Here is a 19,089-nt window from a genome sequence, read left to right as displayed (position 1 = left end):
AGACCACAATATTTCATATATAAACGTTTTAATAAAAATATTCTAAGTTGTTGAGCACTTGATAACCATACTTAACATTTAATCAACGTCGCATATTCCCTTTATTATGAAATCTTACTACACCGTAGTCACCGAAACAAAGTACTGTGCAACCGTTGAATACTGGTCGTCCAGTCCGGTTGGGGTTGTCAGGCCCAATAGATCTATCAACAGGATTCGCGTTTACAATACCTCATGTAAATAATAGTTACCAAGTTACAGGGAAGTATGCCAGTGGTACAACTCAACATAGAATATATATTTTTAATCACTTGTGTCCATAATGTAAATCATAAAATGCATGTATTCTCATCCCGAAATATTTAGAGTTTAAAAGTGGGACTACATACTCACTTTTGCCTTGAAGGTATTTATCACGACTTGGTCTCCGATAGATATCACGGACCTAACCATATATATAATATATCAACATATTTTCTTTTTAAGTAATCGTTACATATATATATATATATATATATATATATATATATATATATATATATATATATATATATATATATATATATATATATATATATACTTTTAATACTTCTAATATTTTCTTAGTCCGTAGTTAGCAGTCCGATGTTAGTGGTGCACAATTAGTTGCTTAAATAAAATAAATAAAGACCCCATCGTATTCGTATTGATCAGAATTAATCTCGACCCATGGTACCATGTTGTCAAGTGACGTGTTGCGTACATAAAGTATCGTGTTGTCAAATGACGTGTTGCGTACAATCATGAGGTCTTATGATTAATCTTCTCGTGTTGTTTACGGGTGGTCCTGAAATATATAAAATCAAATCATAAGTAAATATATATGAAATATCATATTAATTAGAAAATATATGATTAATTTAATTTTTCTCCAAATATTATCGTAGCTAAACTAGCTTCGGATACCCGATCTTGTTTTAGTCGTAGTTTCTTCATTACAACTCCGTTTTTGTTGGTTCAACTTGCCACTTCCTTGGATCGAGTCAAATTTCAAGAATATGAACTGATAATACCTTAGTTTTTATTCCAAATCACAGGTTATAGGTCAAACGTTGGTGAAACTTATGAAAGTGATCATTTTCCATCATAAAAACAACATTTAATGATCATTTTTCTAAAAATACTTACACTTTGAGTTAAACCATGAAATTTTTATGTGTTAACATATTCATAAGAAATATCATTTTTCCATAATATGAACTTCCAATTCAAAGCTTAAGATGGTTTTTAATTATCCAACCCAAAACAGCCCCCTGTTGCACTCCGACGACGTAGATTCAGTTTTTAAGGTGTTCTTTGTAAAACCAAGTTATATCTTGTTAAGTTAGCATATCATTATGATATATTACAGGTCTTGAAGTGTTTTAAAAGTCAAGTTAGAAGGATCTTTTTAGTTTGCGAACAAGTTTGAAATCATTCAAACTATGTTCTTGTTGTTAAAATTTTATACCACAAAATAAGATAGCTATATGAATATGAATTGAATAAGATTATGAATAAGGTTACTACCTCAAGTTACTTGGAAAAAGTTACTGTAAGAGATGAGAAAAATCCTAGAATCAAAAGAGTGGTGGAGTTGGATTGAAAGGTTGGAAGTAAACTTGTTTACTTGGAAGGATTTTTGAAGTATTCTTGAATGGATTTTCTTATGATGATTAAGGGTTGTTTTTGAAGCTAGATCTTCATGGTTATTTGCTGAGATTGTGAAGAACACTTAAGGTTCCTAAGATTATGTTTTTGGTTAGAGAAAATGTGTAGTAAAAATGAAAATGGAATGGAGTATAAATGGTGGTGAAAAGATGTATAAATTTGTAATATTGTGCAAAAGTCTTGTAATATGCCAAATTGATTAATCATGCATGCTAAGATCCAAAATTGGCTGACTCATGGCTGCTAATAAAGTGATTGTGATGTGTATATACCAATAGTAAATACGTATAGAAGCTGGGTATGATACGGGTAAATATACCCTAGATATACGTATAAAAATCTTGAGAAAACGGAACGAGGATTCAAATATAGCTATCTTTTGTAAATATACTTATATTGTTTTATGTATATAAATCCTTTAAAAGTGATAAAATACATATCTATACGATACATGTATAAGCATTATAAGTTTTAAGTATTTAAGTCGAAGAACGTCACATATAGTTATCGTTTTGAAAACTTAAGTTAGTAGTCTCAAAGTATACTTATAACTTATTGTTATTAGTACATAATAAGATGTTAAACCATTCTTAGATCATGTTAAATATATATAAATATATATATATACACAAACGTATAATTATCGTATGTTATATAGTTCGTGATATTATCGGTCAAATTGGACGGTCAAACGTTGTGTAAAACTCTTTTTAAAAACATAAATCTCAACAATTTAGATTACTTATCATGTTGGTGAGGTTTAATTTATGTAAATATTAATCTCATAGGTATAAAATGATCGGAAAAATCCGGGTCGTTACAGTACCTACCCGTTAAATAAATTTCATCCCGAAATTTTAAAATTGTACCTATTTTGCGTTCTCGGGAAACAAATGTGGGTACTTTCGTTTCATCTGATCCTCTCGTTCCCAAGTAAACTCGGGACCCCTTCGAGAATTCCAACGAACCTTAACGATTGGTATGTTGCTATGCTTGAGTTGTTTAACTTCACGGTCCATGATTTCGACTGGTTCTTCTATGAATTGTAATTTCTCGTCGACTTGGATTTCTTCAAGAGGAATGGTGAGATCTTCCTTTGCAATACATTTCTTAAGGTTTGATACGTGAAATGTATTATGTACTCCGGCGAGTTGTTGCGGTACCTCGAGTCGATAAGCTACCGGTCCAATGCGTTCGATGATCTTGAACGGGCCTACAAACCTTGGGTTTAGTTTACCCCTTTTACCGAAACGTATTACACCTTTCCAAGGTGACACCTTTAGCATAACCATGTCACCGATATGAAACTCTAACGGTTTCCTTCGGACATCGGCGTAGCTCTTTTGGCGACTACGGGCTGTTTTCAATCTCTCCTTGATTTGTACTATCTTCTCAGTCGTTTCGTGTATGATCTCGGGACCAGTTAATTGTCGATCTCCTACTTCATTCAAACAGATAGGGGATCTACACTTCCTTCCATATAATGCTTCGAATGGTGCAGCTTTAATGCTAGCATTATAACTGTTATTATACGAGAATTCTGCTAATGGTAGATATTTATCCCATCCGTTTCCAAAATCGATCACACATGCCCTGAGCATGTCTTCAAGAGTCTGAATTGTTCTTTCACTCTGCCCGTCAGTTTGTGGATGATATGCGGTGCTCATATCCAAACGAGTTCCCAGGGCTTCCTGTAGTGATTGCCAGAACTTTGATGTAAATCTACTATCACGATCAGATATAATGGAAATAGGTATTCCATGCCTTGAAATAATTTCCTTTATGTATAATCGTAATAGTTTCTCCATTCTATCCGTTTCCTTTATAGGCAAGAAATGTGCAGATTTGGTAAGACGATCAACTATTACCCAAATAGTGTCATAACCCCAGGCAGTCTTAGGTAACTTTATGATGAAATCCATGGTAATACCATCCCATTTCCATTCTGGGATTTCTGGTTGTTGAAGTAACCCTGACGGCTTCTGGTGTTCTGCTTTGACTTTGGAACAAGTTAAACATTCCCCAACATATGTTGCAACATCTGTCTTTAAATTAGGCCACCAATAATGCGTCTTAAGATCTTGATACATCTTTCCAACTCCAGGATGTATCGAGTATCTTGTCTTATGTGCCTCGTTCAATATCAACTTCCTTAATCCACCCAACTTTGGTACCCAAATACGGTTTGCAAAATATCGAATTCCGTCTTCCCGTATAACGAGTTGTTTCCCATACTTCTTCATTATTTCATTTCCTATCTTTTCTTTATTAAGAGCTTCTCGTTGAGCCTCTTTGATTCGTGAGTTGAGATTCATGCGAATTTTTATGTTCATTGCTCGTACTCGAGTTGGTTCCCGTTCCTTTCTGCTTAGAGCGTCGGCCACTACATTCGCTTTCCCGGGATGATAGCGAATCTCACAATCATAGTCGTTTATCAGCTCGACCCACCTATGTTGCCTCATGTTCAGCTGTTTCTGATCGAAGATATGTTGAAGGCTTTTATGATCGGTAAACACAGTGCATTTAACCCCATATAAGTAGTGTCTCCATATCTTCAATGCAAACACTACTGCTCCTAATTCTAAATCATGCGTCGTATAATTCCGCTCATGAATCTTCAATTGTCGGGATGAGTATGCTATAACTTTCTTCCATTGCATAAGGACGCAACCAAAACCTTGTCGCGAAGCGTCACAATATATCTCAAACTTATCGTTCCCTTCAGGTAACGATAAAATAGGTGTTGTAGTCAACTTCTTCTTCAGTAATTGAAATGCACTCTCCTGCTCAGAAGTCCATTCGTACTTCTTCCCTTTTTGTGTTAACGCTGTTAATGGTTTAGCTATTCGGGAAAAATCTTGAATAAACCTTCTATAATAACCAGCTAAACCCAAAAATTGGCGTATCTGCGTTGGTATCTTAGGAGTCTCCCATTTTTCAATGGCCTCAATTTTAGCTGGGTCAACCTGAATTCCTTTGCTACTAACAACATGGCCAAGAAATTGCACTTCTTTCAACCAAAATGCACACTTAGAAAATTTGGCGTATAATTGTTCTTTTCTTAACAATTCTAATACCAATCTTAAATGTTGTTCATGCTCTTGCTCACTCCTGGAATAGATAAGAATATCGTCAATGAAAACGATAACAAACTTATCTAAATACGGACTACAAACTCGATTAATGAGGTCCATGAATACAGCTGGCGCATTCGTTAATCCAAACGGCATGACCAAAAATTCATAATGACCGTAGCGTGTCCGAAAAGCAGTTTTCGGAATATCTTCTTCTTTGACGCGTAGTTGATGATAGCCCGACCTTAGGTCGATTTTCGAGTAAACACATGATCCTTGCAATTGATCAAATAAGTCATCAATTCTCGGTAGTGGATACCGATTCTTGATAGTTAACTTATTTAATTCACGATAATCTATACACATTCGGAAAGATCCATCTTTCTTCTTGACGAATAAAATCGGAGCTCCCCACGGTGAAGTGCTCGGTCGAATGAAACCACGGTCCAGTAATTCTTGTAACTGGCTTTGTAACTCTTTCATCTCATATGGTGCAAGTCTATATGGAGCACGAGCCACTGGTGCAGCTCCCGGTACTAGATCTATTTGAAATTCTACAGATCTAAATGGAGGTAATCCTGGTAACTCTTCCGGAAATACTTCAGGAAAATCTCTTGCCACAGGCACGTCGTTGATGCTCTTCACTTTTTCCTTCGTTTCGACTTTATTAACATATGCTAAGATAGCATAGCACCCTTTCTTCAAGCACTTTTGAGCTTTCAAACAACTAATGAGTTTTAGCTTTGAGTTACCCTTCTCTCCATAAATCATTACTGGCGTTTTATCCTTACGAGGAATACGAATTGCCTTCTTGGCACACACAACTTCAGCTCCTATTCTGGACATCCAGTCCATGCCAACTATTACATTAAAACTTCCTAATTCTACGTGTATCAAATCAATCTTAAATGTTTCTCCGGCTAAATTTATTTTACAATCACGGCAAATTTTATCGGCTTTAATTAGTTTACCATTAGCTAACTCAATCATGTACTTAGCATCTAGAGGTAATGATGAACAATTCAATTTAGCGTGAAAGTCTCTACACACGTAACTTCTATCGGCACCAGTATCAAATATAATAGATGCGGATAAGTTATTAATGGTAAACGTACCCATAACAAGCTCCGGGTCTTCGCATGCCTCTCTAGCATTAATAACAAATTCTCTTCCACGTGCAAATCCGTTACTCTTCTCGGGATTCGGGCGCTGACTCTTATAATGTCCCTGTTTCCCACACCCATAACAAGTAACAGTGGCCAAGGCAGTTCTATTTGCATTGGTGGCAGGAGTCTTGGTACCGTTTGTATTTGTAGAGGGAACCTTACAATCTTCAGCAAGATGACCTTTTCGATTACAATTGTTGCACATCACATTACAATAACCTGAGTGATGTTTGTGGCATCTGTTACATAAAGGATTTCGTCCCTTATAACCTAAGTTCGAACCGCTACCCGCACCTTGCGTGGTTTCTTGTTTCTTGTTGGATTGTTGATGATTACCTTCCCACTTTATTTTTTTTCCCGATGTCTTGACATCGGTGTTCTTATCTAGAATAATCTGGTCCATCAACTCATTCGCCATGGTGATAGCTTTTCGATGCTGTAACATTTGCTTTGACATTTTTAGGCAAACCATCTTTGTACAGTTCTATCTTCCGTTCTTCGGTTGGTACCAATTCGGGACATAGCAAAGCTAATTCCATGAATCGCTGATTGTAGTTGGTGAGTTCAGTACCAACAACTTTCAGGCTTCGTAATTCAGCTTCCAACTTCCTAACCTCGTTCCTTGGACAATACTCGTTGATTAGCATTGTTTTGAATTCTTCCCAGGGAGTATCAGAAGCTACATCTCCTCCTATGGCCTTCACATAGTTTTTCCACCACGTGAGTACACTATCTTGTAAGGTGCACGATGCATACTTGGTCATGTCCTTCTCAATACAACCACTGATTTTAAACACAGACTCAATCTTTTATATCCACCGGGTTAAACCGACCGGTCCTTCTGTTCCACTGAATGATGAGGGCTTGCAACCTTGAAAAGTTTTGTAAGTACATCCCACACGAGGATTTGGGTTAACTGCAGAACCTCTTGCAGCCTCGACCCATAACATTCTGTCGTTCACTCGCTGATTGATGAGTTCCTGGATTTCTTGTTCCGTCATTCGGTTCAATCGCGCCATAATCTTCAATAAAAATGGAAAAAAATAATAATTATTCACATGGAATATTATAGATGTAGTATGTATTTACAGTACATCGTAGCTTATTAATAATATGAACCAGTTATTATTATAAAATCCTTTTCTTCTTATTAGCGTTTTATAATTATACCTAGGGTAGTACCTACCCGTTAAAGTTCATACTTAATAGCTTAGTACGAAAATCAATTACTATCACCCAAATAATACTCAACCATGGAAAATTATTGCATTTCACACTTCACTATTTTACATATGCTTATATTACATCAAACATTAAGCAAACCACACTAGTAATATTATACAAAACATTATATGATCCCATGGTTTAAAACAACAGCGCATCATTTAACCCAAAGCGTTTGTGTTCAAAGAAATCGCTTAAAGGTTATCCTGGTTGTCTCCCTGCGTTTTGGCTGAGGAACCGAAGAACTGGATGTCGGGATAGAACTAATAAGAATAGCGGGAATAGGGGTGGAAGTGTCTGGTGGAGTTGGTGCCACAACATCCTCACTAAACTCGGGATTTGGATTTTCCAATTCAGTAGCCTTTCGTTTCTTTCCTCGTTCGAACTTGTCTTTCGTAATTTCCTGTATTTCTTCCTCCTCAGGATCACTTTCCGGTTCCTCTTCAATTGATTCATCCGAAAATTGTGAGTCTTCCCCAAAGGTGTCGTTTTCATCATCGGACAGGTTAATGACTGGAACACCATCTGAAGATTCTGGTTCGGAGTCGCTGAATGTGATAACAAGTTCTAAGCCAGACATCTATCACATAACAACTAGCACATTAGTACCACATAATATTCACATATTAATTTTTAACCAACAAGGATAAGCAATAGTTTTCTAAATCAAACACGGTCAAAGTCCAGACTCACTAATGCATCCTAACAAACTCGATAAGACACACTAATGTAAATTTTCTGGTTCTCTAAGACCAACGATCTGATACCACATGTCATAACCCGACCTTAACCATAAGGACGAATACAATAACATATGATTTCATCGCGAGGTATTGACCTCTATATGCGACATTTTTCAAAAACTGCATTCGTTTTTACAATACAAACCACAGCTTTTATTACAAATACAAGGTTTAAACAACTTAATAATGATTATCGTTTAGCGATAATCTTAGACTTACAAACTTTACATGTGATAATAACAATACGACCTCCAACATATTTTACATTACAAATCCTCCGATATGTAGTTTTATTTTTGACACAAATATGCATACTCAAGATCTTGCTTAAATTCAACATGTTGCAGCGGAAGCTTTTAGTTATCACCTGAGAATAAACATGCTTAAAACGTCAACATAAAATTGGTGAGATATAGGTTTAATGCCGGCAGCGTTATAAATATAGACCACAAGATTTCATATATAAACGTTTTAATAAAAATATTCTAAGTTGTTGAGCACTTGATAACCATACTTAACATTTAATCAATGTCGCATATTCCCTTTATTATGAAATCTTACTACACCATAGTCACCGAAACGAAGTACTGTGCAACCGTTGAATACTGGTCGTCCAGTCCGGTTGGGGTTGTCAGGCCCAATAGATCTATCAACAGGATTCGCGTTTACAATACCTCATGTAAATAATAGTTATCAAGTTACAGGGAAGTATGCCAGTGGTACAACTCAATGTAGAATATATATTTTTAATCACTTGTGTCCATAACGTAAATCATAAAATGCATGTATTCTCATCCCGAAATATTTAGAGTTTAAAAGTGGGACTATATACTCACTTTTGCCTTGAAGGTATTTATCACGACTTGGTCTCCGATAGATATCACGAACCTAACCATATATATAATATATCAACATATTTTCTTTTTAAGTAATCGTTATATATATATATATATATATATATATATATATATATATATATATATATATATATATATATATATATATAATATATCAACATATTTTCTTTTTAAGTAATCGTTACATATATATATGTATATATATATATATATATATATATATATATATATATATATATATACTTTTAATATTTTCTTAGTCCGTAGTTAGTAGTCCGATGTTAGTGGTCCACAATTAGTTGCTTAAATAAAATAAATAAAGACCCCATCGTATTCGTATTGATCAGAATTAATCTCGACCCATGGTACCATGTTGTCAAGTGACGTGTTGCGTACATAAAGTACCGTGTTGTCAAATGACGTGTTGCGTACAATCATGAGGTCTTATGATTAATCTTCTCGTGTTGTTTACGGGTAGTCCTGAAATATATAAAATCAAATCATAAGTAAATATATATGAAATATCATATTAATTAGAAAATATATGATTAATTTAATTTTTCTCCAAATATTTTCGTAGCTAAACTAGCTTCGGATACCCGATCTTGTTTTAGTCGTAGTTTCTTCATTACAACTCCGTTTTTGTTGTTTCAACTTGCCACTTCCTTGGATCGAGTCAAATTTTAAGAATATGAACTGATAATACCTTAGTTTGTATTCGAAATCACAAGTTATAGGTCAAACTTTAGTGAAACTTATGAAAGTGATCATTTTCCATCATAAAAACAACATTTAATGATCATTTTCCTAAAAATACTTACACTTTGAGTTAAACCATGAAATTTTTATGTGTTAACATATATCATTTTTCCAGAATATGAACTTCCAATTCAAAGCTTAAGATGGTTTTTAATTATCCAACCCAAAACAGCCCCCGGTTGCACTCCGACGACGTAGATTCAGTTTTTAAGGTGTTCTTTGTAAAACCAAGTTATATCTTGTTAAGTTAGCATATCATTATGATATATTACAGGTCTTGAAGTGTTTTAAAAGTCAAGTTCGAAGGATCTATTTAGTTTGCGAACAAATTTGAAATCATTCAAACTTTGTTCTTGTTGTTAAAATTTTATACCACAAAATAAGATAGCTATATGAATATGAATTGAATAAGATTATGAATAAGGTTACTACCTCAAGTTACTTGGACAAAGTTACTGTAAGAGATGAGAAAAATCCTAGAATCAAAAGAGTGGTGGAGTTGGATTGAAAGGTTGGAAGTAAACTTGTTTACTTGGAAGGATTTTTGAAGTATTCTTGAATGGATTTTCTTATGATGATTAAGGGTTATTTTTGAAGCTAGATCTTCATAGTTATTTGCTGAGATTGTGAAGAACACTTAAGGTTCCTAAGAGTGTGTTTTTGGTTAGAGAAAATGTGTAGTAAAAAGAAAATGGAATGGAGTATAAATTGTGGTGAAAAGATGTATAAATTTGTAATATTGTGCAAAAGTCTTGTAATATGCCAAATTAATTAATCATGCATGCTAAGATCCAAAATTGGCTGACTCATGGCTGCTAATAAAGTGATTGTGATGTGTATATACCAATTGTAAATACGTATAGAAGCTGGGTATGATACGGGTACATATACCCTAGATATACGTATAAAAATCTTGAGAAAACGGAACGAGGATTCAAATATAGCTATCTTTTGTAAATATACTTATATTGTTTTATGTATATAAATTCTTTAAAAGTGATAAAATACATATCTGTACGATACATGTATAAGCATTATAAGTTTTAAGTATTTAAGTCGAAGAACGTCACATATAGTTATCGTTTTGAAAACTTAAGTTAGTAGTCTCAAAGTATACTTATAACTTATTGTTATTAGTACACAATAAGATGTTAAACCATTCTTAGATCATGTTAAATATATATAAATACATATATATACACAAAAGTATAATTATCGTATGTTATATAGTTCATGATATCATCGGTCAAATTGGACGGTCAAACGTTGTGTAAAACTCTTTTTAAAAACATAAATCTCAACAATTTAGATTACTTATCATGTTGGTAAGGTTTAATTTATGTAAATATTAATCTCATAGGTATAAAATGATCGGAAAAATCCGGGTCATTACAGAAACTATATCAAAGTTACTTGTTTTCCACTTAAATGTAATCACTTTTATCATGTTTAAGTACAAATGATCGTGTCAAACAATGACCGATCAGACAACGCCATGTATGTGTAGATAATTGTATTTATGGGTATGGCTTTGATAGGACTTTTATTACGGGTGAAACCTACCAAAAGAAGAACTTGATACTCTCATTTGATATGACAACCGAAGAATTTACACCTTTGTGACAGTTTAAAAGAAATAGCTGGAACATACGGTTATGTCGGCTACTTGAGATTATCAAACTTAGGGACATCTCTTGTTGTGCTGCAACCCAAAGTTGGAAGTCGTGTATGGAGGATGGAGCATGTGGTTCCAAACTCGTTTACAAAGCTATTCGTTTTTTGTTTTGGATCTCGTTCAGTCGGGGCAGCAGTGTTGTGATTCGAAATTTTCAGATCTGTATGAACACTTGATTCGTGTTTAATCTGTTTAAATTTCAGATTTAGAACTCGATTTTGACTTTAATTCCTCATATTGATTGAGTTATCGTTGTTTTTATGTTCAAAAAATCGACACCGAAATCGAATTTGTTTGCGTTTTTGATCTTGTATTCAGAAAAACTAAAATTGCAGACGCGTTTAAGATTACTCAACACAACTTTCTGGAAATATTTGTAGTTTAATTTGGTGTTTTGAGCTACTTTTACACATCGCCCCCGTTAACCACCAAACATCACCGTAGCTTCCTATCGGATTTTGAATGAGCGACTTAAAAAGAAAGAAGCAATTTTGTTACAAACCACATGGACGATTTCAACAATTTTGATACAAACCACAAAGACCATTTCAACAAACATGTCAATGAAGGATAGAAAAAATACCCTCATATGTCTGGCACATGACTAGAGTTAACAGAATTTTTTGACGGTCGTTGGTCAGAGGGACTAAATCAACAACTTTTCCAAACCACTGGGACCAATCCATAAAAAACATAGGGACGAAACCACCATTTTGGTACAAACCACATGGACCATTTCAATGTCTTATTTATATTTCAAGTTTGCCATCTATTGAATATCAGACCCCACAAGTTGAGTTTTTTAGTTGAAGTTCGGGATCTTGGAGAAGGGAGGAGTTTGCCATCTATTTACACTAAAATTGCATTCGGGGCGGGTGACCCCCGTTTACACCTACACAAATCCGCCACTGGGTTCACTACAAAGATCATGTTTATAGTTGTTTCAGTAGTGTTTCGTTTGTTTTTTGTAGCCCGCGGTATTTTGTTATCCGGTTTTGACTTAGCTCGATTGTAGTTAGCTTTATCTCGGGTTGTTATACTATTCTCGAGCCTGAACGTGTTGTTTGTATTGTAAGTTGTATCTTTTATCTTTTGATGAAGCGCCCAGTTATATAATTTTCGTTATTTTAATATAGAAAAAAGAAGGGTAATTGTTGAAAATACACTTTTTTTTTTACTTCAAACAAAATACACTTTTTTTTAAAAAAATTGTCTTTTTACACCATTCGGTAGACGGGATTTCCGTCTACCACCTTTATCTGTCGTCTACTACCATTTTTACAAAGTAGTCGACGGTGAGATAAAGGTGGTAGACAGAATTTACAAAGTAGTCGATCGTCTACTGCCTTGTTGTTGCTGTCTATTGCCTTGTTGTTGCTGTCTACTGCCTTGTAGACACTAACAAGGGAGTAGACAACAACAACAAGGCAGTAGACAGCAACAACAAGGCAGTAGACGGTCGACTACTTTGTAAATGTCTGTCTACTGCTTTGTTCTCGCTGTCTACTAACCCTGCCAGTAGACGGGAATTCGTCTACTACCTTTATCTCACCGTCGACTACTTTGTAAAAATGGTAGTAGACGACAGATAAAAGTGGTAGACGGAAATGCCTTGTAGACACTAACAAGGGAGTAGACAACAACAACAAGGCAGTAGACAGAAATAACAAGGCAGTAGACGGTCGACTACTTTGTAATTGTCTGTCTACTGTTTTATTCTCGCTGTCTACTAACCCTGCCAGTAGACGGGAATTCGTCTACTACCTTTATCTCACCGTCGACTACTTTGTAAAAATAGTAGTAGACGACAGATAAAGGTGGTAGACGGAAATCCCGTCTACCGAATGGTGTAAAAAGACAATTTTAAAAAACTAAAGTGTATTTTGTTTGAAGTAAAAAAAAAAGTGTATTTTCAACAATTTCCCAAAAAAGAATTATTATATAGGTTCACATAAAACTTATACGTGCCAAATTCTTATATGGGCCAAAATACCAAATTCTTTAGGATCAGTCCATTTATTAAGTACTCGTAGTCGCTCCTAATATCTGATTTCGCCGTATAAATAAAATCCCTAATTCAAACCCTTAACTTTCCCCACAATCAAACACCGCATCTAACACACGAAACATAATGTCTGACTACTACCTACCTCTCGAAATTCAAATCGATTTCGGTGATTTTCCTTACTGGTATCAAGGTCGGGATGAGGCGAAGACATATGTTTTGTGGAATCCTATGATTCAAAAATCGGTTCCTATCGTTGTCCCTGGTGATGAAAATTATATGGAGTTCAAAAGCGTTGTTGGTTTTGGGGTCTGCCCTCGTACTAGTGTCCCTAAACTTGTCAAAATTACTTTTATTTCACGATCACCATCTATTAAAAATCGCACCCCGCAAGTTGAGATTTTTAGTTTAAGTTCGGGGTCTTGGAGGAGGAGTTTGTCTACGAATGTGCCTCGTAAATCCATTGATTTGGACCGGAACCATGTATGTGTAGATAAGTGTATCTATTGGTATGCCTTCGATAGGACTGTTACCGGTGAAACTTACCAAAATAAGAACTTAATACTCTCATTTGATATGACAACTGAAGAATTTTCAGAAATAGACCTTTGTGACGGTTTGAAAGAAGAATATGCGGGTGATGCATACGGTTGCTACGGCTACTTGAGTATATCTAAGTTAGGGACATCACTTGTTGTGCTTCAACCCAAAGATGGATATTATGAAGAACATTCAGTATGGAGGATGGAGCATGGGGTTCCAAACTCATTTACAAAGTTATTCGTTATCAAGTCACCAATTGAATCTTTACGAATACATAGAGTACATGACTTTAGGAAACCCGGTGAACCTATTATTAAAACTAAGAAGCTAGTTGTTTTTGAACCCGAGTCAGGAGAAATCAGTGATATTGGGAATTCTTGTTGTGATTATTCTTCCATAGCGAAATCATACATTGTAACACTAGTTTTGCTTGATTCATGAAGTGGAGAATAAAGTTATTATTGGTAAAAGTTGCAACTTTGTTTAGATTGTTATCACTCTTAAGATTCTTATAGATATGGAAAAGAATTAGTAAATTGTTTCGTGTGTATGGCAACAGTTTTCATTATGCAATATTGGATTGGATTTCTTCATGTTTCTTTTTCTGTTGTATATGTTCTACTTTTTTTAATCCAAACATAACAGAATAAAGGATTGAAAAAGTCATAATGTGCACCTTCAATTCAATAAATTCAGTGTTAGTAAAAACCTTATGAAACCATGAATTATATTCTCTCTAAACCTGATAGTTTGATGTAGAGATGGGTGGGTCTATCTGGATACCAAAACATAGATATATTAAAAGTAAAGTATTAAAGTTTGCTGAGCTAATTATATTCAAAACAACATCAGGTAACCGATATGTTATTTTCCACCAACAATTGAAGTTTTACCATAGTAAATTTATGTACCTGCATGTAGTGAATATATGGTCTTGATCCTCCCGTGTGTCGTGGCAAAATGGGCACAAATCCGATCTACTTCAATGCCCCAACTCACAATATTGGATTCTATGAAAAGGTAAAATGCACTACATATTAGATGTTGCACTAAATCAGATATTGTAGTGATAGATAGTATCAATATGAATATGAATATATTGTTTTGTGTGTATAGCAACTGTTTTTATGATATAATATTGGAATCCTTCATGTTTCATTTTCATTGTAGTGTGTAAACTAAGAACTGTGACTTACATGCCACTTTTTCCGGCTAGAATGAACAGTCCTCTGTACATTCAATAAAAACCTTAAGTAACCATGGAGGATTGGGTTCCAAACCCTTTTAGAAATCAATTCTTTATCAAGCCACCATTTGAATCATCGGAAATAGCAACACTACATGACTTTAGAAAAACCGGTGCACAAAATGCAGTTTTGTTATAGTGAACCCAAATCAGGAGAATTCATCGATACTGGGATTGCTAGATGTGGGTATTTATGCTCAGCGAAATCATAAATTTTTTTTATTTTTTATTTTTTTTTTTTTTTTTTTGAAAACTAACTTTTATTGAATTATAAGGACGGCTAAAAGCTGAATACAAGAATACATGATCAATCAGCTCACTAGCAGTGGGCTATAATTAAATTGCCACCCTAACTAACAGATTCATCTAACCAAACCATCACCTTCACCTAGCTTCTATTTGATGATCACAGCTTCTTTGGGAGTCAGACGCCAAACTTCAAAATGTTGGATGATTTTCGATAATAATTTCAAACTTGCAAGCACATCCTCATTGAGGAATGAACCCCTGCTTTCATGCAAGCTATGGGTTAGCTTATTCCAAAAGGTAGTTCCATTTCCTTGCCCCACCTTACGAAGCCATGATGTAAGTATTGGGATACCTGCTTTTTCAGTATCAAACCCACTTTGTTTTATCCCCATCCAAAACAGACGATCTCGATCAATTAAGTGAGTCCGAATTCAGTCCACTTTGGTTACCATTTATGCAATTTTTACTCTTTTAGTTTCGTACAATCAGAGCATATAAGACACATTCATTCTGAAATATATATATCAACATTTTTGATTCAGTCATCATCATCTGAAATAAACTCCAACAGTCAAAATCCAAAGTCTTTCACACGACGTTGAACCCCGACTCCGAGCCAGAATAGGACCAACCATCAGTTTCACCGACGCCGACGCTGGAACCCACAGACTTCGCATGCTTTAAGGAGTGATTTAAAAAGATTAGTTTTACATTATCCCCAACAACGATAAATCTTTTCATTCTCTTTCTTCCTAAACTTTGATTTATTATTTAGATTTACATTCATTCACTCATTTTGTTCAAGTTCTTTAATATCAGACAACAAATCTTATTCATCCCCTCTATATTAATTCCAATCAATATGCATAGGTAATTAGGTATATTGGTCGTTATGTTTTTTTCCCTTCCATCTCCATCAATTTCTTCAAAGAATCGGTATTCGTACCAATCATTCAATCTGAAAATCGTAAATCATACCAATACATATACTTCATCAGGGTTCTTTTATAAAGTAAAGATATTATTATCATGTGAAACCAAGCTATATAAAATAATAAAACCCAGTGGGCTCAATTCTGTTGGGACACAGGCCCCTAAAAACCCAAAATGTATTAACAGAAGAAATACTAAGTTATTGTAGTTGATATGCAAAAATAAAATAAAGAGGAAATGGAGCATAAGAACTACATTGTGACTGCTTGAATGAAAAACAAGTTGCAACTTTCTTAAATACTAAATAGTAAATAACTAGCCACTAATCACTAACTCCTAATCATCCGGTCACGTGTACCATTTAGCCACGTACACATTACATTCGCATGAGACACACATACTCGGTCATCCTTCATGTGCCCATTCCAAATTACCAATCCCATACTAGCTAAACACTTAATTAAACTATAGCTAGCAGTTAACAGAAATTATTAAATCAAACATAGCTAAAACTAATTAATGCCAACAATCACCCCCTTAATTAGTTTTTCCCACTACACGTTCACCACACTTGTAACATATACCGCAGCGCTCCTGGACACGTTCAACACCATCTCAACTCACTCGGACTCCCGACCTCTTCCCCGGTTACGCCCACAGCCATCTCGGTTTGAACCTCCATAGCCACAATGATTACACACGTGTGTTTTCTCTTTTGACAAACTTGTTCTAAGAGTCTTTTACACCACCCAAGAAACTCAGCCCTGGCCACGGGCTATACCGATCTATTGTCCCCGGTTAGTCTCTTTTCACGAACAAGTTTTGACAACCTTGTAAACACCTTCAATGACACCTTTGACAACTCCAACTTTCCCGATCATGTTGCTCAAGAAGCTCTTCCACCACCCAAGAAAACAAACCCACATGGTTATACTGATTTCTTGTACTCCGGTTTAGTTTCTTCTCATGAAACTCTCCCACCACCCAAGAAAACAAACCCACCTGGTTCTACCGTATTCTTGTACCCCGGTTCAGTTTCTTCAGGCGAACAACGAGACCTTAGTTGAAGCTTCACCTTAGCTCTTGATACCAATTGTTGGGACACAGGCCCCTAAAAACACAAAATGTATTAACCGAAGAAATACTAAGTTATTGTAGTTGATATGCAAAAATAAAATAAAGAGGAAATGGAGCATAAGAACTACATTGTGACTGCTTGAATGAAAAACAAGTTGCAACTTTCTTAAATACTAAATAGTAAATAACTAGCCACTAATCACTAACTCCTAATCATCCGGTCACGTGTACCATTTAGCCACGTACACATTACATTCGCATGAGACACACATACTCGGTCATCCTTCATGTGCCCATTCCAAATTACCAATCCCATACTAGCTAAACACTTAATTAAACTATAGCTAGCAGTTAACAGAATTATTAAATCAAACATAGCTAAAACTAATTAATGCCAACAAATTCATCACAGTCGGATCATACGTCTAAAAGTAACACATAAAACTTATATGGGCCAATTCTTCAGGATCAGTCCTTTAAGTACTCGACAGTCGCTCGTAATACCTTATTTCACCGTCTAAAATCCCTAATTTAAACCCTAACTTTCCTTACAATCAAACATCGCATCTAACACAATAGTCATAATGTCTGACTATTACATACCTTTCGAAATTCAAATCGAAATCATCAAAAAGCTTCCTGTCAAACCATTGATTCAATTCAGATCAGTTTCAAAATCATGGAAGTCATTAATCGATAACTCGGAGTTCATCGCTAATTATCACTTCAACAACGATCAGCTGCAGCATCGTGTACTTGTAAGGTACAGATCATCCATGAATCCAACTAAAACAAAATATGTTTTGATTGTGGATGATGGTAGTTTTCCCCAACATAAGTTTTCCTTGATTGTTCCATCGAATATTAGACGACTACTCGGTCACGATCCAAGTATATTGGGTAGCTCTCAAGGTGTGCTCTGCTTGTGCGTCGATTTGTGTGAATATACTTACTGGCATTATAAAGGTGATGAAGAGAAAACATTCGTTATATGGAATCCTACGATTCAAAAATCTGTTCTTGTCGTTGTCCCTGGTCATGATAATAGAAACTATCTGGAATTCGAAAGTGTTTTTGGTTTTGGGGTCTGTCCTCGTACTAGTGTCCCTAAACTTGTCAAAATTACTTTTATTTCAGATTTGAAAGATATTAATAATCACAGCCCTCAAGTTGAGATTTTTAGTTTAAGTTCGGGGTCTTGGAGGTGGAGTTTGTCTATGAATGTGCCCTGTAAATCCATTGAATTGACACAACGCCATGTATGTGTAGATAGTTGTATTTATTGGTATGGCTTTGATAGGACTTTTGTTACGGGTGAAATCTACCAAAAGAAGAACTTGATACTCTCATTTGATATGACAATTGAAGAATTTACAGAGATAGACCTTTGTGATGGTTTAAAAGAAATAGCTGTATCATATGGTTATGTCGGCTACTAGAGATTATCTAATATCTTGTTGTGCTTGAACCCAAAGATGGAAGTTATAAAGAACATTGTGTATGGACACTACAAGAAAAATGCTCATTTGTGACGATCTTTTAGTGACGACTCAATATTTGATCACTAATAATGTTATTTAGTTACCATTAAAAAAGTGGTCACTAGATTTTAGTCACTAAACGATATTAGTGACCAAACAAATGGTCATTATAGTGACCAATTTTGGTATTTTGACCTCTAAAAATATTTTGTGACGAATCTATAGTGACTGATCGGGTATGGTTCATTAGGGTTGCATTTACGCTTGGCCCATAAGCTATAAACCCTAATTATCCCTTAACCATAGTCTTTCCCCTATAAATATAGGGATCTCTCCCTACATCAAAGACACCTCATACGGTCATTCGA

General features: G+C 35.1%; 2 protein-coding genes across 2 annotated transcripts; both read left to right on the top strand.

The window, feature by feature from the left end:
- Positions 1-13,318: 13,318 nt before the first annotated feature.
- LOC139870107 (putative F-box protein At3g10430) lies at positions 13,319-14,176 on the top strand. The gene has a single exon (XM_071857959.1). The coding sequence runs from the start codon at positions 13,319-13,321 to the stop codon at positions 14,174-14,176; it is 858 nt and encodes a 285-aa protein (XP_071714060.1).
- Positions 14,177-17,824: 3,648 nt separating this feature from the next.
- Positions 17,825-18,679, top strand: LOC139870106 (putative F-box protein At3g10430). Its single transcript, XM_071857958.1, has one exon. The coding sequence runs from the start codon at positions 17,825-17,827 to the stop codon at positions 18,677-18,679; it is 855 nt and encodes a 284-aa protein (XP_071714059.1).
- The last annotated feature ends 410 nt before the right edge of the window (positions 18,680-19,089 follow it).

The sequence above is a fragment of the Rutidosis leptorrhynchoides genome, chromosome 10 (genome assembly GCF_046630445.1).
Source record: "Rutidosis leptorrhynchoides isolate AG116_Rl617_1_P2 chromosome 10, CSIRO_AGI_Rlap_v1, whole genome shotgun sequence".
Lineage (NCBI taxonomy): Eukaryota > Viridiplantae > Streptophyta > Magnoliopsida > Asterales > Asteraceae > Rutidosis > Rutidosis leptorrhynchoides.
This window is presented reverse-complemented; position numbering and strand designations above follow the sequence as displayed.